Source organism: Megalops cyprinoides, chromosome 17, assembly GCF_013368585.1.
Source record: "Megalops cyprinoides isolate fMegCyp1 chromosome 17, fMegCyp1.pri, whole genome shotgun sequence".
NCBI classification, from domain to species: Eukaryota; Metazoa; Chordata; class Actinopteri; order Elopiformes; family Megalopidae; genus Megalops; species Megalops cyprinoides.
In genome coordinates, this window is record NC_050599.1 from 17,869,175 (window position 1) to 17,895,475 (window position 26,301).

The 26,301-nt window shown below is 41.0% G+C and overlaps 1 protein-coding gene across 11 annotated transcripts in view; it reads left to right on the forward strand.

Moving 5' to 3' along the window:
* ptprk (protein tyrosine phosphatase receptor type K) overlaps positions 1-26,301 on the forward strand; it is a 130,421-nt gene that overhangs the window by 84,051 nt on the left and 20,069 nt on the right. For all 11 annotated transcript variants that reach the window (XM_036549285.1, XM_036549286.1, XM_036549288.1 and 8 more), the window contains exons 8-14: positions 8,042-8,344; positions 10,770-10,879; positions 11,442-11,643; positions 12,840-12,945; positions 17,230-17,503; positions 18,039-18,075; positions 22,737-22,872. In XM_036549285.1, coding sequence (XP_036405178.1) covers positions 8,042-8,344; positions 10,770-10,879; positions 11,442-11,643; positions 12,840-12,945; positions 17,230-17,503; positions 18,039-18,075; positions 22,737-22,872 — 1,168 coding nt within the window. The remainder of the gene's footprint in view (positions 1-8,041; positions 8,345-10,769; positions 10,880-11,441; positions 11,644-12,839; positions 12,946-17,229; positions 17,504-18,038; positions 18,076-22,736; positions 22,873-26,301) is intronic.

Consider the following 26,301-nt stretch of genomic DNA (forward strand, 5'->3'; position numbering starts at 1 on the left):
TTCTCCTTTTATTACCATCATTTTCAATGTTTTTTTTCCCCTCCTCATCCTGGAGAAGTGATTTATTGAAACTTCTGTGGAGAGAGGATAAGGTGAAATATAATCAAGTTTGGGGCTGAGTGGTAGGTTAGTCTGTCCAGATTGATGTTTGATTCGAAAACTCCGGCCCCACACTGGAAAAATGACCACTTGTCTCTTGTATGTCTGCAAGCCTTTGTATTTTTACTATTTTTTATTATATTTGAAATACAGCAATATGTTTTTCATGGCACTGGTGGAAACAGCTGTCTCTAGACATGTGAGAGGTTCAGCATTAAAAAAAATGCAATGATGAATCACAATGGCTATCTACAGCATGGGCCAATATTTCAGCAATGCTGTCCTCTATAAATGTTTTTTATAAAACAATATTTATCAGTTTTGAAGAACCACAGTTTCAGTACTTCACTGCCTCATTGCCATGAAGATGGCCATAGATGTTTTTTTCTTTGAGTAATGCACCACTTAAACTACTCAGCCTGCTTCATATGAGCTCTGAGCAATATTCAGTATACTACTGTATAAATGTGTACATCTATACTTGCAAACATACACACAAAATATATATGTGGTATTGTTCAGCTCTGAGCATGTTTTTTCAGTCTTTTTGTTATAATGTCATAATAAGACCCAAAATCTTTGTTATAATTGTACCCGGTAATGTGAAATGCATGTGAAAGGCAATGCTACCACATCACAAACGACTATAACACGCAGTCAACGTAAAGATGAATCAGCTGCTCACAGGTTATCTGTACAAAAAGCAGCTTATTTCACAAGAAAGCTGAGGATCATTGTCAACTTCCTGCTGAAAAGTGAGGTACACAGTTTATTAATCTGTAGAGATAAGGCAGTTTATAGCAGCTGTGAGTAAATCCAGATTTAAATATGATATGTCTTTTAAGGGGACGGTAAAAACCGTCTAAGCTAGTCTGGTTTTTTCAAACTTAAGCAAATTAACAACTTTCCCATTATGCATGAAAAAAGTGTAAAAGATTGATTAATTTCAGTTTGATAATTAACAGATGGCAGTGAACATTATGAATTCATCTCTTAAGCCAAGCACATTTGGCAGCTGTAATTGCTTTACAGGTGTTTACTGCAAATCCATCAGGCCTCCAGACGTCTTGGAGCGCTCTTTGTGTACTAAATTGACTGGGTGACAGTCGTTTCAGGTTGAAAAGGAGCTCCGAAACTTGCACGGTTTAAAATTAGACTTGGGAACAGAGAAAGACGCCTGGGAGAAGTTAAAACCTGTGCTTTCATAGGTTTCTGACGTAGACTACTTCTGCTGTACAATAATGTGCTTACAAGATGTGCGCTACATCAATCTGCATAATAGGGGTGTCCTTTCAGAAGATAAAGGTATTTTCAATTCAGCATTTTCTTTAAACTCAGGTTCTGATGAGGACATTAAAAATGAATAATTGTCTGTGTTCCGCTGCCAAAAGTGGTGATATTAACATTTGGAGACAAACATGCAAACATTTTTGTTCTCATGGCTCATTTTGGATGTTTTTTAATGTTGATGTTTATGTGCATTTAGGGGTCTTTATACTTCTCGCCATTAAGTAACGGAAGCACCAGGAGCTATATGTAATGTCTAAGTCACTGGAAGCACACCACATTAGAATCCCCTGACCCATTCTAGTGTTCCCCTTGGAGGATCCAGAGTGTGAAAAACACAATTAAAAATAAATGATATTTGATTTGTTGCCACACTGTTGCAATGATTTAAGAAGGCTTTATTGGCAAAGCTTTTTTTATGGAGTGATTCACTTTGTGGTCTGAGGAAAAATTGAATTCTGGGAAAAAGTGTGGGCAGCTGGCTGTTGAATTGGCCGCTGCCCTGTCCTCGCTCCCTTCTTTGGCGTAACATCACTGGGGTTGCCCCAAAGAGCACAGGATATGACAGGGCTGTGGTAACGGAGAGGTGAGGGCTCTGAACAGAACCGTTATTAATGCTTTTATATCAAAGGGCAACTTACCATCTATGTCTATGTTCCCACCAGACATCCTTTTTCTCCCCTTCCCTGTCAAGAGTAGCCTCAGGGCTGTACAGACACAACAGTCTCCAGTAAGAACCAGAAGCAAAGACACAAGGGAGAAAAGATCCCTATCATTACAATGAGCTGCACTTCAAAATTGCCTTTTGTCTTTAGCTTTTGACCTGACATTTCTGATCAATTAAGTGAGATGCTTTAGATTTGACATTCTTCTTTTTAATATTGACCATCAAAGAAAAAAAGAAAAACTGCAGAAGGTAATGGAATGTTTCCATCTCAGTTTATTTATAGCCGTACAAACCTCTCCATCTCCTCTCAGCGAGAGGAAGACATACTGTGTACTTGATGGTGACTGTCAGGTCTTAATTTGAAAGTGGATGACAGCGGTTACTTTTAAAGCATCTTTCGGGGTCTAAAAAGTAGAAAATAATCTGGAGCTGTCTCAGGCTGAATGATGAAAAACAAATAGCCCAGAGGGAGCAAAAGATCAACTACAATGGAGAGAATAAATTCCATTGATTCGCAGATTGCTTTATTCTGGAAGCATCCTTGCAAAACACACAGCTCTTCTCCTTACTTTTGTGCAGAGATGTCTCCTTGAGAAGGTGAAAGCATCATGGTTGCGAGGAAATTGCATTAGAAGAGTTAGTCTGAAGAGTTGTCCAGACAAAAGATTTCATTGTGTCTCCCTGTGCAAATACTATACAGTCTTTGAGTAGTTCTTGCTTGTGCTTCTGTAGTTTTTTTTTTTTTTAAAACATCATGCTCTTAAGCATATCATCATTATATGGTTCTTGACTAGTTTTCTCAGAATTCCATATTTTGAATGTCTGTGGATATCTCCACTTGCTGTACTAAACACGTTTGTCTCATCCAAGCAAAATCCACAAAAAGGAATCCTGTTGGAATTTTTATGTCATGGATTCTACTGTAGTTCAGTGCAGATGCCTCCCAATGTCTGGGAGATTGCCAGAATCATTAAATGCATTATTTTACGCTTGCTGTTAGCTAAAATAACCCAAACATGTACACCCTGTAGAGGTCACCACAAACTTTAAAAACCTCACAAAGTTGTGCGGTTCTGTTTGATTTTCCCTTGACATGATTCCTCTACATAATCCTCAATTACATTTTTTGGGCTGTTTAATTTATCCCCCCCCCCCCCCCCCCCCCCCCCCCCATTGAGATAAATGAATGGCAGACGCGACAGAAAGTGGAACACTTGGAAGTGGTGGCTGTCTGTTCCCCTACACATGTCATTGTCATCCCCGTAGATAAAGGCCTCTGTCGTTCTGCTCCAAAAGTTTTAACTGATGATTTTTTTTTATATATGAAAGCCGAAGACTCAGAGACAGGAACACGTGCAGTCATGAGTGACGTTAAGAACTTCTGAGGCCAGGAGGAAGCAATCTTGGAGCAAACAGGAGTTTCCTGTTGCAATGCCAGGTTTAATCCCAGCGTTCAACACACCAGAAGTCAGAAAGATGAAGCCAGTAGAGCCTCAGATGGCTGTCTGGGATGGAACAACAATATTTGTGCGATCCAATGGTGTCCAAACAAGTTTGCATTTGGTAATTCCCTGAGATATTTGCACCAACATAAGCCTCTGCTCCATGAGAGAGTAATGTAGGAGATAAAAGAAGAACTCTGTCTTAAGTAAGATTATTGTCTTTTAAGCACATTTTTAACTTGAATTATTTGGTGTTGAAGGATTTGTGAAACGAGTTCAAACATGTAACAACATCAATGCCTAGCTACCAACAATATCCTGTTTTATAATCCACAGTGATTAATCTTTTTACAAGCTGCATGTGCATTTACATGCATTATTTTGAGAACTCAACTATGTTGTTTGCACAAGAAGGACTACACTCAAAGTAAGTCATTATTCTGTTAAATATGTCAAGCCTATGACCGGGTGGCAGGCAGAGGCTTTGATAGAATATAGTGCCCCCAAATCCCCCAGCAGGATTTTAAAAATGTCTGCTTCTTTGTTCATTTTTGTAGCAGTAATTTCCCTCCTAGGGATAATGGTAACATAAGATAATAACATGTTTGGACTGTGATTATGCCCACTTACAAACATAGTCAATGTTTTTAGTTTCAAATGTAGATAATTGCGGCTCTAGGATGAGGTATGTTGAGAAGGGGAATAAAAGTGTATTATAAAGCCGCAGAATTATAATAATGTAGGGTATTTGGTTTGTCTAATTAATAGTGAAATACTAAATATTTGATTAAAACAGTTACTGACTTACACATTGTGGCTGTTGATGCATATTTATTAAATATAATTACATATTATTACTTTTATTGATCGTTCATTAGATGAATTGGGGTGATTTGGTGCAGCTTGTAAATTATGGAGACAAAGAAAGTATTTGTGTACCCATGTCTGAAGATGATTTCCCTCCACACACAGGAGAGATAAAGAGCAAATTGCTTACAGCAGAAGTGGGCTGTGCAAACAATTGGTTTTGTTTAAACATCAGTTTTCGATTTGTCATGGCAATTAAAGATTCAAAGAATTCAGAATAACTCACCGGGTGGAGAATTCCCAAAAACAAAGCTCCAAATTTCTCTCTGCCTTCAATGTTAATTTCATCTGGGTTAAGAGTCCTCCTAAGCACACGGGACGTGCCGTGGAAACTGTTAAGGTTAGGTCACGCCTTTCGTGATGGCAGTCTGGGTCCCCTGCAGACCGTACATCTCTTTTTAATTTAATCTTTCGAGAACGCTTTGGGATTTTTAGCATCAGCGCCGTTGAAATCGATGGAATTTATTATAGAAGGATGTGTAATCTGTAAAGTTAATGCAGGACTTCACAGCTATTGATCAGCGCTGAAGGGTACACAAGTTGTTAATCATGCGCCAAGGCGACAGAATAAACAGCAGCGATGGGTGAGAGACAGGTAATTGTCTCGCGTACAAATATTATTGCTTTTTGTGCGTATGGATGTGCTCAGAGTTGATGGGGCATGGGAAGTCAGGCAATTCATTTCTGCTGCAATGTATTATTGCCGGGTTGACATTTAAATTGATGGAGGATGTCAGAGATCTATTTAATTCTAACTTGGAACTTTTATTCATTTCTCTTTTTTTTCCTCTAAACTGAATTTTTCACTTAAGGGCTGTCATTGGAGTCGGATGCATACAAATAGGCTTGGATGTGTGAATGAATGACATCACATCTTCACAGTGTCATTAGTCCCCCCTCCTTCCTTCATACCCCTTTGTGGGGGTTGAGAGTGTGAGGGAAGTTGTTTGGTCACTGTCGAATATTAACAGTAAGATAAAAAGCACTCTGGATCAAAGCCTGTAGACTGCGGGAATGGCGTTGTCCCACATTGTGCTTTTTGACAAATCGTTTTTTGACAAATTTGACAAAACATTTGCCGATATCAACAATTGATCATTGCATTTGCCACTTGGAACTACATCTCATGACCAGTTTTAACACATAGTAATGTATATGTTAAATGCATGTAAACAAGAATTGAATTGAAACTGCCTTTGACCAAAATTTGATGTTAACACTGTTATTTGCTCAGAACTGTTTGAACGTCAACTCTCTTCTCATTTCCACTGTGTCTACCCCTGGACCTGTCGAGATTTAATACTTTTGTCATGTGTAAATCTGTGGAAATGGCATGCTGTCACTAGCTAGCTGCAATGTTTTATGCGTTCCCTTGTGAAAGACAGCCAGATAATGGCTTGTTGTAGGTAAAATGGACCTATGGGAGATGAGTGCTTTGCCCTTGCATCTTTTCTTTTTCAGCTTTGCCTTGCCTTTGCCTTCTGAAATTATCTCAGAATAAGTGTAAATTGGCTCTACAGAAAACGCTTTGGTATTGAACTATCATGTCACGGGCTTGGAAGTAAGAGGGGGTAGAAATTGAATTTTGTTCCCTGTGTTCACATGGTATTTATTAAATGCTTGTGCTGTCAAGAGGAGGTAGCAGGTCAACAGGCTCAGCCGAGCTGCGTCTCCACTATAACAGATAACCTGTAGCCACTCCACAAGCAATTCCTGGTAACCCTCGCCATACAAGAGATGACTGGCTACAAAACAAGGCATGCTTTTTCATCAGGGAGGGTCATCAGTGGCGTAGCTGGCAAGGAACAGTGACAAGTGAAAATTATCATGTCCTTTTCTGTGTTGTGCAAGAACATTCTTCACTTCATTCTTAACAGCTTACACCGTGCTGCATATGCTAGTAGCTAGCTACTTAAGAGTATCCCAGTTAAATGTTCCTGTAAAAGCTTGAATGCAATGTAATGTAATGTAGTGCGTACTCTTAACTACACAGAATAAATGCTGAAGGCTTTGTTTTCAGTAACCAAGCTTATGGTCAGTCTGGGGCCTGTGTTAACTTTATTTTTCATTTTAATAGCCTGAAGAAAAGACTCAAATAGATGATTATTGAAGTCATATGAGGAATGATATGCTAAAGGGAGAATCTCTAATTTAGCTCCATGAGTTAAAATTTCTTTGTTGTAACTTAGACCTGTTCCTATTAAAAACCCCGTAATGAGAGCTTCTGACCTATCTGTCTCTTTTATAATCAGTATGCCCCCCCCCCCCCCCCAGTGATACATATTCATCGGTAGCACTGAAGGAGTAAGTGTGTGTCTGGGCCTGGTTACCTGTGCCGTGAAATTGATTGATGTTAAAATTCACTACTGGGAAATGATGACAGGTCCCTCTCCACCCTAACCCATCACCCAAGCACAGCCCTGTAATGCTGAGTGCCAATCAGCGAGGCAGTGGGGACGGTTCTGTAATGTGCTAAGGATTAAACCTGCAGCCCTCTAATGTCATGATGGAAATTTGATCCATTGGGCGGGGGGGGGGTCGGTGGGGGTGTTTGACATTGCAGCAGACCAAGTTTCACAGTCTCTAAAGCATCACACTACCATGTTGAACTGGCAAGTGTTATATAAGATAGATAGATCTGAAACTTGAGGATGGAATGGAATGGTCTTGTTTGCTGGAGTATGTTGTTGGGATCATTTGAAAGATGGCATCTCCTACAGCACAACTCCATCACATCACTTAGTCACTGGGTAATGCTTGGTCCCACAGGAAGAGTACCCCCACTTATTCACCAGCACTCCTTCCAGCAACAGTTTGGAGAGTACAATATTTCTGTTGACAGTTACATTTTTTACATTATTTCCTTAGCAGATGCTCTTATCCAGAGCAACATACACACTGTAGCTTAAATATCTTTCAGTTGGTTAAGTGTCTTGCTCAAGGGTACAACAGCAGTACTGGTTGTAATCTGGGAATCGAACTGGCAAACCTATGAATTAAGAGCGGCCTGCTCCTCACTAATATGCCACACTGCTGCCCATATCTGCAGGAATTTAACTGGCTGTAGTGACAGCCAATGACAGTGAGAATACCTGTGGTCAGGCAAAAGCCAATGTTCCCATAACTGCCTTTATCGGGCAGCAAATTGGACTATTGGAGTAATTAGTTCTCAGCATGGCATAGTAGCTTGATGGATTGTGGGTCAAATTATATTGACTCTCTGCGGGGCTGATATATTGGCTAATTTAACAGCTTTTAAAACAGCCTTATGTCCTCATGGTCGGCCTTCCAGCATCTGCTTCCTGGGTTTCCAGGTGCCAAGTATGGTTTACACTCCTCACTTCCTTTCCCACCTTTGCTAACATTGGTATTGAATCCTGATAATGGCCTCATTATTTGGTTGTGGATATTTACTGCCGCAGTGAATGAAAAGGAGACTGATTCTGAAGTTTTTGATTCTGTGCTGAGGGACAATTGTGCAGGCACTGTAACTGTGTCCCATTGATGGAACTGATTTGTTAATGTGGCCTTGTCCGGCACATTTCTTGTTGTTCATTGCTGACCATGTCTAATATGTCTTATTCCTGTTAGCTGAGTGCATAATGTGATATGATAAATTGCATCATGATGTGTATGCATGTAGGCTGTGTGCTCACCCGCTTGGTGCTGTCTTGTCTAGAGCCGATGCGGACCCCGAAGAGCCTGAAGATTGCAGAGACTCAGGCCCGGTTCATTGCTGTGGACTGGGAGTCCCTGGGCTATAATATCACTCGCTGCCACACCTTCAATGTCACCATCTGCTACCACTACCATGGCGCCAACAACCAAACCAAGGCAGACTGCCTGGACATGGACCCCAAAGCACCGCGTCACGTGGTGGGGAACCTGCCGCCCAACACCAACGTCAGCCTGAAGATGATCCTCACCAACCCAGAGGGACGGAAGGAGAGTGACGAGACCATAATCCAGACAGATGAAGATGGTACCTATTCTCATTAAAGTACAGAATAATGCATACACATTCAAATATATAATATAAAATGTATATTCTCTCATTTCTCTGGAGATATGTATGTATGTATGTATATATATATATATATATATATATATATATATATATATATATATATATACATATCGCTTCCAAACGTAGTGTACATGAGCGGCCTATAGATAATCACATGCATACTGTACATCATTCACTCTTAAATGAAAGTACAGCACATGATACAGACTCAAATGCGTGTGTGGTTTCAAATGTACATGCAGAAACACACACATGCACCCGATCACGAGCATGCCTACCTGTATAGTACTGTATAAACACACACACCAGTAGATTGTGATCTTTGTTCTGCTCGAATTGCTTAACATTAGATAAATGGCTCAGTTGTACAACCAGTGCGTTTATCATCCACCTTTTTGAAATAATGGAAAACTTAGAGCTGTTCACAGACAACCTTGTTCAGACAGTCTTTTATCTTCCTGGAAAGAGTCTGATTAACAAGCTATTGGAGAGATGAAACGGATACACCGCATCTTGCAAGTCACACAACCTGCGCAGGTGTGCCGCGGATATGTATTCAAAACAAGGCTTGCAGTCCGCTTTCTTTCTATAAATGGCCTCTTGCTGAAGCTGAGATAACAGAGGGAATGCTGGGAATTTTAAACCTGCATTAAACAGGCCAGATGACTGGCTCTGTCTGTTAGCGTCCTCTATGTTTTCCCTTGAAGTACCTCTTTTTAATCTCTCTTCACGTACCATTAAAACCAGGAGATAGCCTGGGAGAAATGACCAAGCCCCCCTGCCCAGAATTCATTTAAACATATTTCTCAACAAATATTCCAGCCAGAGCTTTTGATTTGTATGCATCAGTCCGGTCACGGCTATTAAATCTCATTCAGGAGAGCGTGTTGTAATTTAGTTCAGGTAGATCTGTACTGGTTTTCTACTGAACACACACACACACACACACACACACACACACACACACGCTCACACACATGCATGTGAAGAAAGCAGAGAGGAAATCCATTCAGATGCCTCACTTTCAGGTCACGTCCATGCATGCATTTCTGCTACATGTTCCGTCTGAATCACTCCCTCACTGAAAGGCAATACATAAGCGTCCTACAGCTTGACTTAACTGGCTGAAATATGTGGCCTTGCTCTTGTCTCTGTCTGGAGTACTTAATCCCCATTTCACAGTCCTGCTCCACACATTGCGTGCGGTCTCAAGCATTTTTAGGCATTGGAAAAGGTGTAATAACTGGGAATAAAAACGTTATTTCATAAAAAATAAAAATGGAAATGGGGAATAACTTTCAAGACTAAATGCAGTCATGCCCAAGAAAAAGAACATGTCTGAAAAGCAAGAATTAGTAAGTAAATAAACAGTATATGAATAAATGTGTGTTCTCTGCATTGGAAGAGAGAAGCGGTTTCAGTGACATTGCTGAAGAGATGTGGGTCTTGAGGAGAGCTAAAGAAAACCACAAACGGTTTGTGCACAGTGTTCTGCGGACTCCTGCCCTGGGCTCCTTTACTCTGACAGCACTCACATGCAGCTGGTCATGTGACTGGGTCATGCTACATTGCCCTTGGGCTGGGTTGCAGAGAGCATTTTGGACAGTGCCGGACGCTACTGAACTGGAACTTTGCCTAAGCAGCCTGTGACATCCTTCCATCTGATTGTGACATGCTGCTATGCTCCATCATTACTGACATATCAGTCAGTGCCATCTACACGCCCCAGAAACTGTCATGCTTCAACAGTACTGGTCAATCATTGCCATATGCACAATCCAGAAAGTGCCATGCTATAAGGCTAAAGACCAGTCAATGCCACATATACAACCCAGAAACTGCAGCTCTACAACAGTACTGACCTCTCAGTGAGAACCCAAAGACTAATTACAATTACAGACACCATTGGTACTGACCTGTCAGTTAGTGCTATTTGGAGTGCTGTTTGGAATGCTAGTCTAAATATACAAATTCAGGAAAGCACTAGGTAGCACACATTTTCTAAAGATTCAGAAACTAATCCTGGAATTAGCTAGTTAACAATTTCATATAGTGGACATTTCATACACTTCTCAACTAGCACACGCAAAATGGCAAGGCAGCATGCATGATTTTACTTTCATTAACTGATGTCATGTGAACACACTGCGAACAGCTTCTGTGAAACCAAAAAGCACATTAGTCCTTGGGTCAGCTTCTTGTCACTGTGGTACATTATTGTGCAATTTTCAGTCTGCTGCCTTACCGTAAGTACATACAGTACAATCAGTGCGAGCTGTTATGTCCACCAAGGCTCATAAGTGGTTTTGTGAGAATAGTATTCATTACTGTTGCCTCCCTTCAAGTGCATTAATGAATTCTCCTGTCCTCCCTAATGCAGTGCCTGGCCCAGTTCCCAGCCAGTCCATGAAAGCTGCGCCCAATGAGGATCGGATCTACCTGTATTGGAAGGAACCGCAGGAGCCCAATGGGATCATCACTCAGTATGAGGTAATGAAGCTCTCTGGCCAGGCCAGGCCAGGGGGAAATCACTGTCCAGCGTCTGTCTCGCACATAGGTCATATATCCAATACATTTTTAACAGTGTTTCTAAATCTTTATATGCCAGGCACAACATGAGCCATTTGCAGAAAAAAATTTGCTGCTCATATATCATACAGGAATGGCTGTGAAACAGACCAAAAAATATAGGCCAAAGGTACATTCCTGTGACGAGGTCATTGACGTTAGTAATTTTCCTCTATATCTGAAACATAATGACCTTTTTTGAACATTGCATTCGGAAGTTTGTGGTGGGGAGGTTGGTTGGAAACACCAAATAGAATGTACCGCGGCTGCAATTAAATGTTGGTTTATTGCCATTGTATTTGCAGCAAACCACCATAGGTGAGGAAGGAGGGTACCTGTACAGTTGCGAACCTCGGCTGAGTTTTGTATTTCTGTATTGGAAATGGGAAGTTCCTGCAAAATTTGCGGGAACTTTAGAACTTTAGAAAATTTAGAACTATGCATGCCCAGGGTTCTCACTTCCAGCCTTCCCCTCTGACCCCAGATCAGCTACAGCAGCGTGCGGTCGTTCGACCCCTCTGTGCCTCTGCTCCGACACCCTCTGACCGTGTCCCTGCCCTGGAACGCCTCTCACCACGTCTTTTCCCAGCTGCACCCCGGCACCACCTACCAGTTCAGCATCCGCGCCAGCACCGTTAAGGGCTTCGGCCCGCCCACCACCCTCAATGTCACCACCAACATCTCCGGTACGCTCTTCTCACCTGTGTGTGCTTGTTTGGGGGGGGGGGGTTATGTGTGGGCACTGCCTGTATATGAACGTACATGTATGTGCGCATGTGTTTGTGTGTCTGCGTTGGTGTGTTTGCATGTGTGTATGTTTCTGTGTCATATGTTCATGTGTGTTTGTTTCTGTGTCAGTGGGTGTGTGGAGTGTGGCACTGTTTGTGTGTATGCATGTGTGTTTGCGTGTGTCTGTATGTGTGTTTACATTTACATTTATTCATTTGGCAGACACTTTTAACCAAAGCGACTTGCACGTATGCTGGAGTGTGTGTGTGTGTGTGTGTGTGTGTGTGTGTGTGTGTGTGTGTGTTTGTGTGTGTTTGTGTCTTTGGCATGTATTCATGTGTGTTTGTTTCTGAGTTTCTGTGTACACTAGAGCATAGCTATATATTTCATGTAACTTCATGTTACATTTCATGTAACTAGCCATATTTGTGTGTTAGGATCTGCAAAGTAACAACAGAGTAATGTCCTGATGCTTCCGTCCTGCTAATGTCAGGGTGATTCACTACAGCACACATTTTGTGCTCTGATCTTGGCAGTGTGCAGTGTGTATCATATTGAATGTACAGGTATTTGAAGTCTATCGAAATGACAGTAGAGGACATCATTAGATGATATAGCAAAATGCAGGCTGCATTTAAGGCAATTAAATTAAGCATGTGAATGGAAGCTAAAAGCTTCTTGACATGTTCCTTAATGGCAGATAAGGGCAGTAGCTGTTTTTGAAGAAGAGAACCCCTTTGCCTTTTGCATTAAGCTTTTGCCTTAATGCTGAGAGATGTGCTGTGAGTAATGCAGGTAAAATTACCTGGTAATAATATATAAACATCATTCGCAACCTTTTTGCACTGCTGCTAATACTAGTTTATTTTTCAGGAGGTAAAAATGATTATGAAGGGCATTAGAAATCCTGCAGTAAGCAGGAGAAGGCTTTTAACATTGCCATGGTATAAAAACGCTCAGCCCAGGTTTCAAGTCTGCGCCGCGTTTTAAGAACGTAATTTCAGCCATCTAGCATGCTGAGCTCAAGTCCTGCCACACACAGCCTATCAATTACTCTTACTTAGATTGCCCCCCCCCCTCCCCTATTTTTGAATACGTTGTCAATCCGTGAGGCTGCCGTGCATTTGTGAACGTGTTTACTTTCCACCCACAGCCCCCGCGCTGGAGGAATACGATGGCTCGGAGGCGTTTCTGAACGAGACAGCCACCACAATTACAGTTCTGCTCAAACCCGCGCAGGCTAAAGGTGCCCCAATCAGGTGAGTGATCCAAGTCTGTTTCCACTCTCATTCAGCCGCCGGGTCCCAGGCACTCTGCAAAGTGCTATATTTCTGCCCCGGTTCTGCCCCTGACACCGCCTCCGGGAAAGGCTTGTGTTTCTGGCTCCAGCGCGACCCACAAATAGACTTTTAATCGCGGCAGGAGTCTGCTGGGAATTTAGTTATTCAAGGCCAGAATCGCCCTCCTGATCTCGATTTGATTTGGCCATTGTTGCCCTGTGCCGTTTCATTTCCTTTCCCATATCGGCATCAGCGGGGATATAGAGTTTGAAGGTACTTGTCATGAAAGGGATTTGGAGATAACTCTCAGCTCTCCGATTCAGTAAATCAGCTATTATGCGGTGGGTGAAATTGGAAGGGGTGAGGATGGGGAGGGGAAGTACAACAGAGCTGAATACCAAATGCTTGACCTTTTTTTTTTTTACAGAAGTACCCTCTTCCAACATGTGGCAGTTGTAAGCAATTAAACACTTGTCTTGAGGCCAGTGAAGTTTGACAAGGCCTTGATTTCATAAAGGGCTCTGTTTTTACATTCCATTGTTAATCACTCTATCATATAATCAGATTTTTAAAAATACTATGTCTAATGGCTGGAAATCATTTAAAAATGTAGACTGGACTGTGTTTAATTGCTACATGAAGCAAGCTATGAGACTCGTGTTTTTAGTACCAGGTGACGTTTTGGAAAGAGAAACTAGTCTTCTAGAACGTCCTTTCCTGCATGCATTTTTAAAGCGACCGTCTAATTTGACTGTTTTTGGCAGCGGACTGTTTAGCTGGCGAGATTCTGATAAAAGCTGATGGATAATCACACAGCAGGTTGGAACTTGGTAATTTGGGGAAAGTTAGTTAAGGTGTTGTGTAAGGGACTGAGCTGTAGCGAGCAGCCTGCCATCTGCTCAGGTAATTTGTAACAGTTTGTCATTGACAGGCGATACTGGAAAACCGAGTGCTCTATTTTGTTGGAGTGGAGCAGATTTTGAGTCCATCTGTGCCAGCATTATGGAGTGTCACTTGCATTTTTGATCCATGCCGCTTTGAGCCAGAATTGAAGCTATGGCAAGGTCAGCCGGCTGGGGATGGCTGCCATTACATTCTGTCACTAATGGCAAAAGGAGATTGGGAGTGGACAGAGGGCTGGCTATGGCCAGTGCTCATAAGGGATCAGGAAGAGCTGTGTTTGGTTGTGAAGACTGCATGATAATCTGCGTTGAAGAAGCAATCGGTACCATTCATTCTCATTTCAGTGGTTGTGTTCTAGCGTTCATTGCACTGTTCATGATTCCCCTTTGCTCAGGTGCCCATGTGTTCCCCATAGTAGCAAAGGCCCTTGAGGAGCAAAGCCCTTATTTTCAACTGTGTAAAACGCAATGCAACATATAACTCACTTGTTTTATTTGGAGGTTTTATTGACTCTCATTGGAATTCACAGTTTTGGTCTGAAAGTTTTTTTTTTTTTTAATATTAGGTATAATATAAGGATATCTCCTCTTGAAGGTATGAGGTTGTCATTGAAGAAGAGATTAGAGATGGGGAGGGCCTGTTCTGTAATGTTTTCACAAGTAATTAAACTCTTTAAGAAGGCCTCCTCTTTCTACAACACAGTGAAGGGGTGCTTTAAGGCCATCAAGGGCTGCTAGCTGAAAACTTGTAACCTGCATCTCTAATTGGAGCTTTAAATCTAGACCTCTGGAAGAAGTAAATATCAAAATGAGCATTTGGTATAGAACTGTTTCTGTCTGTTCCACCTGTTTGCTTCCTACTCATATCATGCAGAGTAATTTAGTAAAATCATTATATTAATTAATGGCTCAGAGCCCCCCCCTCCCCCCCACCATGTGACCTGTGGGGCTTTCAACCTGTATTTTAATCGCTATCCTCCAGGTGTCCCTGTGGGCACTAATCTCAGCAATTTTGTAACCATCAGCACAGGCACATGAATAAAAATACAGTTATCAATTGTAGAACCAGGAGGAGTTCATTGGTGCAAGACAAAAAAACATGACACTGTTACAAGTTAGTGAAGAAATCAAACACGCACACATGAAGGATGTCAAGAAGCATTTCTTTGTACAAGATCAATATTGTTACACTCGTTGCACTCATTCACTGTGTAACAACAGACATAACTTATTTTTAACATCTTGCAATATATCATTAAACCATACACAAAGGATAATAATAGACTGGCATTTAAAATCACCAAAAAAAATCAGAGACTGATGTAGACAAAAGAAAAAAGTGCGGTGGAAAGGAAAGACGACAGTCATGTATCTGCAGTGGGCTGCTGACTTGCACGAGTTCAAAATCAAAACGGATCAAACCATCTGATAGCATGTCTGTAGCCACTTACAAATCAACAGATGTGAAAGATGATTATTTTGCATTGTTTGTCTGTTTTGCAAGTACAACTAATTACAGCAGGTTTGAGTGCTATTCTGGCTGATACACTGTATGTGAACTCGATGATTTACTCCTCAGTGACAGATGGCATCATGAAATATTTAAATACACCTGAAAAAAAGGGTAAAAACATGACTGTGCTTCTTTCGGACAATATGAACTACATGATAAAAATTTACAATGACATCCTTTTACGAGTTATGATATCCTTTTGATGTCAGAATCCACAAACCTTACAATGAACTTGAGGAGCTGATGAATTAATATTGTACACTGGCGTTGTGGATGTACCACATAGACAGAGCAATAAAGAGCCAATACATTAAAACATGAGGTTACGTAAAAGGTAACGGCATATTACAATCCTGATTAATTGAAGAAAATATGTTTCTTTACACCAGCTCAGAGATATCATTTGGCTGTCAGGATTTGTACCTGTTTACAAATTTGCGGTTTGGATGTGGAATCCCTCTCATTAGATTCTATTCATGGTGTTGGCGAGGACTTTAAATCCAAACTGGGCACACGTAAACACTGCACAATAGAAAATTGCAATGGATTGTCTTGTGAGGTAAATCTTAAATAATTCACAGTCTAACACAGAGGGCCAAACGGTACTTGTCAGTTGTCATCAAATATGCCACTGTTGAGACGGTTGTGTCTTTGTATCACAGAGTATCATTGATGTATGATAGAAGACATTGTAACCAACTTATAATAATTAAATGTAACCATTTAGAACACTGCACTGTCTTTCACCAAACTACAAGCAACATTCTATTTATTTCCTGTTGTGAATAGCTCAACTATTTTTTTTTTTGGCTTTACACTGCTTTTTATGTAATGGTCAGGTTATCGTGTGACTGCATTAATTTTGTGTAAAAAAAATTTCCACACCCTTTCAAACAAACAAAAATGTGATCATTTATTGCTGCCTTGTCTATATTTCTAAAGACTGAATTTGACAAATGATGGTGTCAGTAGATATAAACATGGCCAATATCAGTCTTCATGCCAATGCATTTAATTTGGGGTAATTAAATGATAAATTGAGATGATTGAGTTTCCAAAAGGGTAGTTGTTTAACAGGTGGCTTCAAAATGAGCCTGTAGAGGCCCCTTGGTGCTGGAGAATTTAAATATATACAAGAAAACAAGCATGTTAAAGGGAGTTCCTGAGTAGCTATCTACAATTATATTTACTTTTATTCATTTGGCAGAAGCTTTTATCCAAAGCAACTTAGCCTGTGTTGTAGCCAACCTCACTGGTATCTGGCTTTGAGTATAAACTGAACTGTACAGCATAGGTTTGATCCTAGCCATGTCCTCAGCCAACGATATATGGGACCCCACACTAGTAAAACAACCTGGTTTAGTTCTGCTGTGGGTAGCTGTGTGTCGCTGTGGGTAGGTCTCCTCATCTCACTGTTCTCAGGCACCTGGCAATTCACCAGTCGCCTATGAATTGCTCGCATGACATGGGAGGAGCAGTGCCTATCCTCCAATGAGCTTTCACACTGTAGGGCGGTGGATGAATTGCAACTTGTACAAAGGGGAAAAGACTTTAAAAACAAAACATAAAACAAGAAATCAAGCAGAGAAAAACTTGATATAATTTTTCAACAGCATAGATATATCATTAACATAAAGTGTCGTACATAGATGCACCAAGAAATGCCTATTCAAGGCAGATTTAATGTATTGGTATGTCCAACTAGACACTTTAAAATGTGTATTTGGTTAATCCCTTAATTTGACAGACTCTGTGGTGTCTTTTTAACATGTTTCTATTTATGAAATGTAAACCTGAGATTACAGCAGAATGCAATACTGACTTGCTCTGCTTCTCCTATTCTTGCAGTGCCTACCATATAGTGGTGGAGGAGGTGAATCCGCACCGCTCACGCAGAGAGGCCAGCACTGGGGACTGCTATCAGGTCCCTGTCTCTTTCCAGAGCGCCTCTAGTGGTGGTTCTCCATATTACTTCGCCGCGGAACTCCCACCTGGAAACCTACCGGAACCTTCCCCATTCACGGTGGGAGACAACAAGACCTACCAGGGCTTCTGGAACCCTCCACTAGCCCCCAGGAAGAACTATAACATCTACTTCCAGGCTGTCAGCAGTGTGGAAAAGGTTAAGCTCCTTCTCTCTCTGTCACTGTTTGTGTTTGTGTTCAATCTGTGTGGGAATTAAAGCAGAGAATTGTGGGTATACACGCCAGTCCAGATGGAAGTGGCTATATTTTATTTCTGTCAGCCACATTTTGAAGCTTTCCAGGATTAGGTTGCCTTTTATTTTGTTTGAGCTTAATTCTTAACTGCAATTTGTTTTGAAGAAAAAGAAAACAAAATAAATGTCGGACATGTATTGACAGTAATTCTGCCATGCTGGTCAGCACCACACTGGTCACATCAAACTCACATGTCCTTTTATAATGACCCTCTGAGCAAATCAATCTTGAAAACACAGTCATTTTGACAGTCCCTGCAGAGTTTGAACCACGTTAAATGATTTACATCATGAAGGCCAAACATTACATCAAGCTGTGTATTACTATGTTTGTGAAATTCCTTTGAGGGCATTACTGCGGGGATACATGGCTGCTTCTGTTCTTTACACATTCAGATACAGAACTCCCTTTTGATCTATTTATTTTTTTATTTTATAGGAGACAAAAACACAGTGTCTGAGACTTGCAAGAAAAGGTAAGAGTTTGTTTTTTTTCTTTATGTCAGAAAGAGGCCTTGCAGGCTCATGGCATTTGTGTTTGAAAGGATTTTTTTTTTCTTCCAGTGCCCAGAGTACTTTCCCCGATTCATAACTCTGGTGCTGATGCGTGTGGCTCTTTATTCTTTGTCACTCAGCCAAGAGGAAAGGCAGGCAGTGGGACCTGGATTTAGGCTGAATTAAGTAAAGCTTATTTGTGGTATTTGTGCTGTAAAATACCTTTGGCACCAAAAACAGAAGGGCTGCCCCTGCCAGCTCCCAGGATTTTAGAAAGAGGGCTTACTCCTCTGGTCGTTAAGCTTTTTTTATTTTTGTTTTTTTTTTGAGATTTTTAAGCGATTATCTGGGAGTGGCCGTTAAATTTACGCAGAGCGAGCTTATCGGTGGCGTGCCAATAGAAGGCAAAATAAAGATGAAAGCCTCCCTCATGGCTCCGTTCAAAACAAATGACTTTCATTAGCTTTTTATGTGCTTTAATCCGGCCCTGAAAATGGTAATGCTTTAAATTACATTTTGCTGACGATGACATGATGTGTATGTCCCTGATAATAATAATTTATGTTTTAATGTTTTTATTTTTTACCCTTCTTTTCTTATCTGCAATGTGTGAAGGTCTTTGTATTTGGCTAAATACTTTACTGCGGATTTTACCTGTTATTTTTTTTTCCTGCTTTAGAATACTTCACATTGCACTTTCAGTCTTTATTTTAATAGTTCTTAATCTTTTAAGATGCATTTTTAAGAGCTGCGTTTCGACAAGCTCCTTAAAGTGCCTCAAACATGCTTTTACATGATCAGTGTCAAAGTGGTTCCTACATAATCCCTACAACAGCTGGCCCTATGTTAATATGGTGTATTAGATGTTATTTGCAGTTTGGTTCAAAGATTTCCCAGAATGATTCAGTGTGCCTCTTTTCATCAGCGACCCACGGCACGTTCCAGGTGTGAAGCATGATTTCCAGCGTGATTTGTACTTTTCTGGTGCAGCTGTCATATGAACGCATTTGAATACGAAGAAGGGGAATGTGATAGGCGTCGTATATTTCCAGCACACTGCTTTCAGTTCTCACCATCCAGACTTCAGGCCTGCCGCTTTGCACAGCTATACATGGATTAAGATTAAGCGGGAATGCAAAACATATTGTTTATCTTCAAGGTTTTGTGTGGTCTCTGCCAGCGCGTGAAAAGGGCGTGGCATTTAGACACTGCAGAGGGCAAAGTGGTGGATGTTTAAGAGTAAATGTCAAATTCGTTATTGCTCGTTTTTTTTCTAAAGCGATGAGATGTATCTGCGGAAAAGGGTGATGCACAGTAGCAATTTTTATGCGATGTCTAAATCCTGTCATACTGTTCAGGAGGCAAGATGCAGCAAACTTCAGCCTATTTAGGTCATGATATGAAAAGCTCTGCATGCCCTCACTTATTGTTTGGACCCACATCAACTATAAGCACTGACACAGGCAGAAACCTTACCGAGAACAAACACGTGTCAGTTTATGTGTCAATGCTGCTGTTCACTGTTCTCCCCGCTCACAGTGAGTGCTTATAACGGCAGTACTGGCCTAGATTTAATGAAAGGCACTCAGCAGTCACATCTTTGAATGCAAGCCCACCTCAATCACGCCTCATAAATTAAAACTGAAAGCACCACTGTTCAGTGGCACTGTTGTTGTTAATTGTTTTCAATTTCTGTATTTATCAAAACTGAAAAAAGTCACATATTGTTAAAGCAATTCAGACAGAATTTTATATGCCCTCTGTTACGAGCTGTTTGGAATGAAAACAGATTTAATTTGAAGCAGGGAATTTGTATCTCCAAATGGACATAATCCAGTTTCTTTAAAGTCCGAGCAGCATTTTTTTTCCAGGAATCGATCCTGTAAGCAGCGACAGAAGTTAGATGGGGATCATGCAGAACATAAAACTGGGGCCGTGGAATCGATTAATAACTTTTAAGCTGCAGTAGCAAAATCCGTTGTGCAGCCTGTGTCTTAAAAAGGTTATTGCATTTTTGTGTGGTCTTCGCAGCGTACATTCTCTTGGTTCTGTTATGTCTGTCTATGGCAGCCAAAGTAAATAGTCTTTGAAGAATCCTCGCAGTCTAATATTCATTAATAAATTATCTTTTCCAAAATAATAAGACCTTCACTAGAGCAATGACGTGTTGTGACTACTGGGACGTGTCTTCATAAGCCTTTGTCTATCGTTGTCAGATTTTTTTAGTGAGATGTTACTTTTGAAAGTGTATATTTATTAATGGGGTTTAGCTTAATCCTTTTTCTTGTGGAGAGCATACTCCCCATAGCTCTAAATAAACATCAAAACCCTTGAGAATGTTGGCTTTTGGTCTAATTTAGCCTAATAATTGAAGCCATTGATTGAGTTTCAATGGATGTGGCTTGCATAAAACCCTCATGCGTATATGGAGAGTAAGTTACAAATCTGCACAGGGAATTGTTGAAAGAGAAAGAAGTGGAAAATGGGAGGTTTTTAAATTCCCACCCCTGTCATATCATCTACAGCCACTGGGGACAGCAGAGGACAGCGTGCCTCTCTCCCCAGAGGGCCGTGTGTGTGGTGGAGCAGTGCATGTGTCCATGCTCAGGGACAGAGAGAGAGAGATGAGCGCGGCTGTTCTGTCAGGCACGAGACAGATGAGTCTCACCAGTGACTGAACCCAGCAAGGCCGGGAATGCTGTCACAGTTTTAGAAAAAACTCAAGATAAACTTCTGCGCTACTGTCAGGCAGATGTGCGAAACACTCTTTCTGGATGTGGTCATGATATGCTGATATTGATTTTTTGATCTCTTGATATGTTAATCTCAGACTCCACTGATGAAGTTAGCAAGGCAACATGCTCAGTGGTAAATGCAAACTTTGTGGGAAAAGAACAAAGGGGAAAAAAAGTCTGAGAGAATCTTAACCCCGGTCCTTTATCAGTAAGGCCTCGGGAGTCTGCATTATGGCTGGCTGAGCTTGGAGTAAGACTGATTGTGTGGCTGTAAAATCAGCAGTGCGTCCACGCTCGGGAGGTGAGGTGCAGGGGTGTTGTTGCAGCGAATTACCCCAGAGACGGATCACAGGAAAAGGGTTCAGACGCACATTTGGCGCTAACATGCATGACGAACTGAGCAAGATCACTGTCTGGGGGCCGGGGGGCAGCGCAAAGTGCACTTGCATTAGCAAGTCATTTTGCTATCCTTTTGCCCCAGGGTGGAAGAAGCAAAGAGACAGAAGAGTGGGGAACATTGGGACGGCTCTTGAGGCCATGACACAGATGCTAGGTTGTTTTTGTTGTCTCCCGTAAAAAAAGTAGGCCATTTCATTGATCCTAAGTAGTAATGGCCTGGGTGGAGGCTGTAGATGGCTTTAGCAAAGCTTAAAAGTCTTTGCCGCCAGGTCATCGTCTCCTGGCTCTTAAAAGCACTAGTTTTTACTGCTCGAATGATAAATTTTCTTAATCCATCCTCTCCTGTTATGTTAAGAAGGTTAAAACTCTGTGTATTATCAGTCAGATGCTGAGGTTGGGCCAGTGCAGGAGATAAATATAGGCTCCAAATGTGAAAGTAACTGTGAACTGTGTGGTCGTGTTTCTTCCCGATCTTTAACAACAGTCTTTTGGATGGTTGTATCATAAAAGATATTCATGTAATACTTTTGTAATACACACAGTACAGTTGTGTCCACAAAATGTTTATATTAGCCAGTGTGTTCTACTGTAAGAATATTTGAGCTGGGAAAGTGCATTGACAAGTTCTCTTCACCAATATGAAATATTACGGGCTTATGAAAGAGCAGAGCTAAAGTGAGCATGGGGATTGGACAGAGAGTAAGGGATTATTGCTCACTTGTGGAAAGTGCTTTTGTATTAGACAAGGATTACTGTGATTGGTATAGGAGTAATTCCTCCTAGGAAGGGATGTCTGATATGTTCTATTATTTCACCTTCAACTGTTAAGAAGCTGAAAGCAAGTTTTCAGATCATTATCTGTTGTGGTGCTTTTTTATTTGTTTATTACGTGCATTCTCACCATTGTCTTTCTGTGTTTCTTTCACTACTTTGAAACACAGCTTTGTTTGTGGTTCGGTATTTTGAAGGAACCGAAAAATCCATTAGCTTGTGAATGGTTGCGTTTTCACCACAGCTGTGAGCTGCTAAATGATAATGGGACACTGAAGATGATGAAAAGCTTGAGAAACCGCTGTGTTCAATGACTGGTCAGACCACTTTGCAGAGCGCAAACAAAGGTGCCTGCAACCAACATCAAAATCATACAGTGAAGACCTGTTAATGAGTGTCAATGAAGCCCTGTTAATGCTTTAAGTTTTCTTTTTTGCCTTAGTTATCACTTCATCATTATTTTGTCATCATTTGTCAGCTGTGGAGACCCATAGGTCATTTGTTCAGGTAGTCTGATGCACAGGTCTTAGTTGGTCTACATTCCAGTTTCCCCTCTGATGAACACCAAGTGTAGAGGAGGTGCTGAAGTGGTTACACACTGAATGTGTCGGTAAAGGGGCAGCGCTTGATTGCTGCCAGTATGCTGGACAAAAGTGGTCGCATATTCTTCTATCTTCAGAGAGGATTACTGATGACACTGTGCTGATATGTTTGTGGTTTTTCCACTGTGGGTTCAGGGGCGACGGAGGAACCAGAGGTAATCCCCGACCCGGCAAAGCAGACCGACAGGGTGGTCAAAATCGCCGGGATCAGCGCCGGCGTGCTGGTCTTCATTCTCCTCGTCCTCGTCGCCATCCTGCTGGTGAAGAAAAGGTGAGTTATTAGTGGTGGATATTCGCATATTGCCATGCTGCCAAGCATCTTCCCTCACCAGATGCAAAAGGACACCATTAACACTTTCTTCCCCATCCCATAGTGCACTGCACAGGAATACCCCTCAGAGGAAAAGCACATACAGTTCACCACAATGCACCACAGAAAAGCATTTTACATGTGGATAAACTGGGGTTTTCTCCATGTAATGATGTGTAACCAGAGGTTTTTCAGTGTGTTAAGGGGAGAGTGCATCAGTTTCACCTCACCACACGCAGCCAAGAGTGCTGTTGTGGCAAAGCAAGGATTTGTTTCATTGCAAAAGAAGTGACTTCTGTTCTACGGAGCTGTGGCCAGGCCCTCAACTTAGCGTAGGCCACTCCTCCCTTACCGTGACCACTTCACTGCCTGACGCTATTTACATGCTTCAGTCCCCACGGCACAGAAAAAAACAATGGGAGAGAGGCCACTCCAAATGCAATACTGCTGGAAAACCAACTGAGCAAATTCAGGCACCATTGTTTCCAAATGCAGTTTGAAGGGGTTCATTGGGGTCGAGGGATCATTGAAGAGGCTGTAGTTTTCCAGGATGACAGTGGTTGTTTTTGTATGTTGATTACTAACATTTACGGGAGATTTACACCCTTGAGATCTCGCAGTACGAACTGGCTGATCTGTATGACCTGTAATGAAGACTTCACCCTGCAATTTAGTCACTCACTAATTGCTCCATTTAGTCGAGTGTTGACACACAAATACACAAAAAAGAAGAAAACTGAATTGGTAAAATTCTCTGCCAGTTATAACGAAGGATACATCTGCATTTAACAAGCACAATGTCCTAAACGACACCAGCTTTTGTTGAAATGTATTTTAAACACACAGGTATTGCAGATATGTACATATACAGTTGCGCATTAATTGTTCATATATGTGTTTATATGTACACACGCTCACCCACATGTATGTGTGCATGCTTTTGTGTGAGTGTGCAGACCCAGGTGTTGTTATTTATATTTATATTTCTATATTCTCTTACAAAGCAAAAGTACATAGGTGCACATAATAAGGCAACATAAACAAATTTTCAGAATAGGTCAGAACACATCTGAGCATGCGTCAGTGTGTTCAATTATAGTGCTAAAATTATCAAGATGTTGTCAATGTCTAAATCAATGCTAAACCCCTCAGTGCCTATACAAAAGGAAAGACTTAAGTGCTACAGCAATGAAGGTGCTTATGGTGAAGTCTTGGGCAGTGTGGTCCCTCATCTCTACTACACCAGAGGTACAGTCTTTATGAGATACATATGTCTATCATTGCAGTATGTCTATCATCTGCAAGTATTCTCTTAACCCACTGCTCATTTGTCAGATATTAGCTTAATTAACCATATAGTTTTTTCTGTTACTAAATCAATGATTCCTTAATATTTTTAAACAAACTACAGATGTAGTTATTTTCCACAAAAAATGAAGAGGAATATGAATATGTTTAAACATCTTTGATGTTTCAGAGTGACTCCTCTATGTGTTGCCTGCAATATGAAAAGCAGACCTACTCATCCGGTCCCTTCACGTACTTAGCATACTGTGGCCAATGGCACCATCTTGTGGAATTTTCAGGGAAATACAATTTTCATAACCAAATGGTATATTGTATAATTTTGCAGTTCAATATCCATTTGTGTTCACGCTACACACATACACACATCAGATCCATTGATTAAAAAGCCTGAGCATTAACACATTCCTGCATCTAACCATCCTGCAGTTTGATGTTTGATGTTCAGTTAGGATTCCTCTGATCTTATATTTCAAAGGAATTGTCCATACAGAGAAGGCAAAATGGCACTGTACAAGATAGCAGGAACTGAGATTTTCTTTGGCTCTTATGCCAAGTATGTGACTCAGATGTGAAATATGCAGCAAGTGCGAACACATACTGCTGAGGCAGGCCAGTGGGTAGGTGAGGACTGAGTGGTCCAGGAGGAAAATGTGAGGAAAATCTTTCACAGAGAGCTACAAAATACAATGGAGTGCCATTCTCACTGACCACTGATGAGCAGGGAAACTTTCACATGAATCTTAACTGGCGGCACAGTCTTAGTGCCTTTCTGAGGGTTATGCCAATCAGTGATCCATTTTATCCCTGCGTATGCTGTTTCTATTTCTTTCTGCCGCAGGAAAACCTCACCTCCCTCTCACATGAGCCACAGCTTGCTTTGTTTGAGTTTTTTTTTTTTTTTTAATTGCCTCTAATACTTTGCTGAGTTCTCAGTCTGGTGGAACTGGTCCAACCATGCTATGTGGAGATCAGATGGAGAATGTCAGAAATTATGCAGGAAAATATGGGAGACATGTGTTGGCTGGCAACTTCTAAAATAACCGGATGCAGTGTTGTTTGAAGGATGCATTTTTGATGTTAGCAGACATTCTGAAATGCGGAAATTGGGCTGTTTTTGGAGCACCAAAAACCATGGGTCTCAACTCCAGAGATTAGTGAAATGACCATTTTCTTGTGGAATGAGTAGTTCTCCACATGATCTTACACAGTATTTCAACAGACCATACATTACTGTTTTAATCAAAGGTATTTCCAAATTAGAAAAGTACTAATATCAAATGCAGGGCTTGGTTATTAAATGTTACAAATTGAAAAGAGGTATATAGTTTTAAGTAATGAGAGGTAATCCCACTAATCCCATTGGAATGGATTAAAATAACAGATCCTAATTTAACTCCCATGTTTGACTAATGTACCCATGAGATTTTGTTAAAGCAGAGTGAACATTTGTAGAAAAGTCAGTGTGAAGTAAGATTATTTAAATTTGTCTGACCTACAAAGCCAAGCAATATTTGGCTGTTAGAGCCATGTTTCACTATTTAATGATATATTATGGGTTAAGATTCCTGGTTAATTATGGAATGAGCAGACGAGAGTGTCTTCTCTGTAGTCTCCAGCAGTTAATCATCCATGATGATTTCACATTAGCAAATGTGTGTGTGTGTGTGTGTGTGCTTCAAAACATTAGTGATGGCCAAAGCAGTACTTGCATGAAGTACAAACCCATTGTGAATTTCTGATTCAGACCAATTGATGAGCACCACTCTACAGCATATCTCTTTCATTGGTTTGAATCAGTTTGTCATTAGTCAAGCAATTACTCCAAATTATTTAGCTCTGTTGCATTCTGCATTTTCCAGTCATGACCAATCCAATTCCAGCACCTAAGCAATCCTAGAAGTGTTCCTGCCGATTTTTTTTTCCTTTCTTCAACGATGCTGTTTTCAGGATTTTTCAATGACTTTGTGTCATTTTTGTGACAGTTTTGTAGTTTGGTACTGCAGAAGTTTGAATTCATGCCAATATAAATTTTGATGTCTTCATTTGTTTATAATTTATAATTGATTACTCATACCATTAACA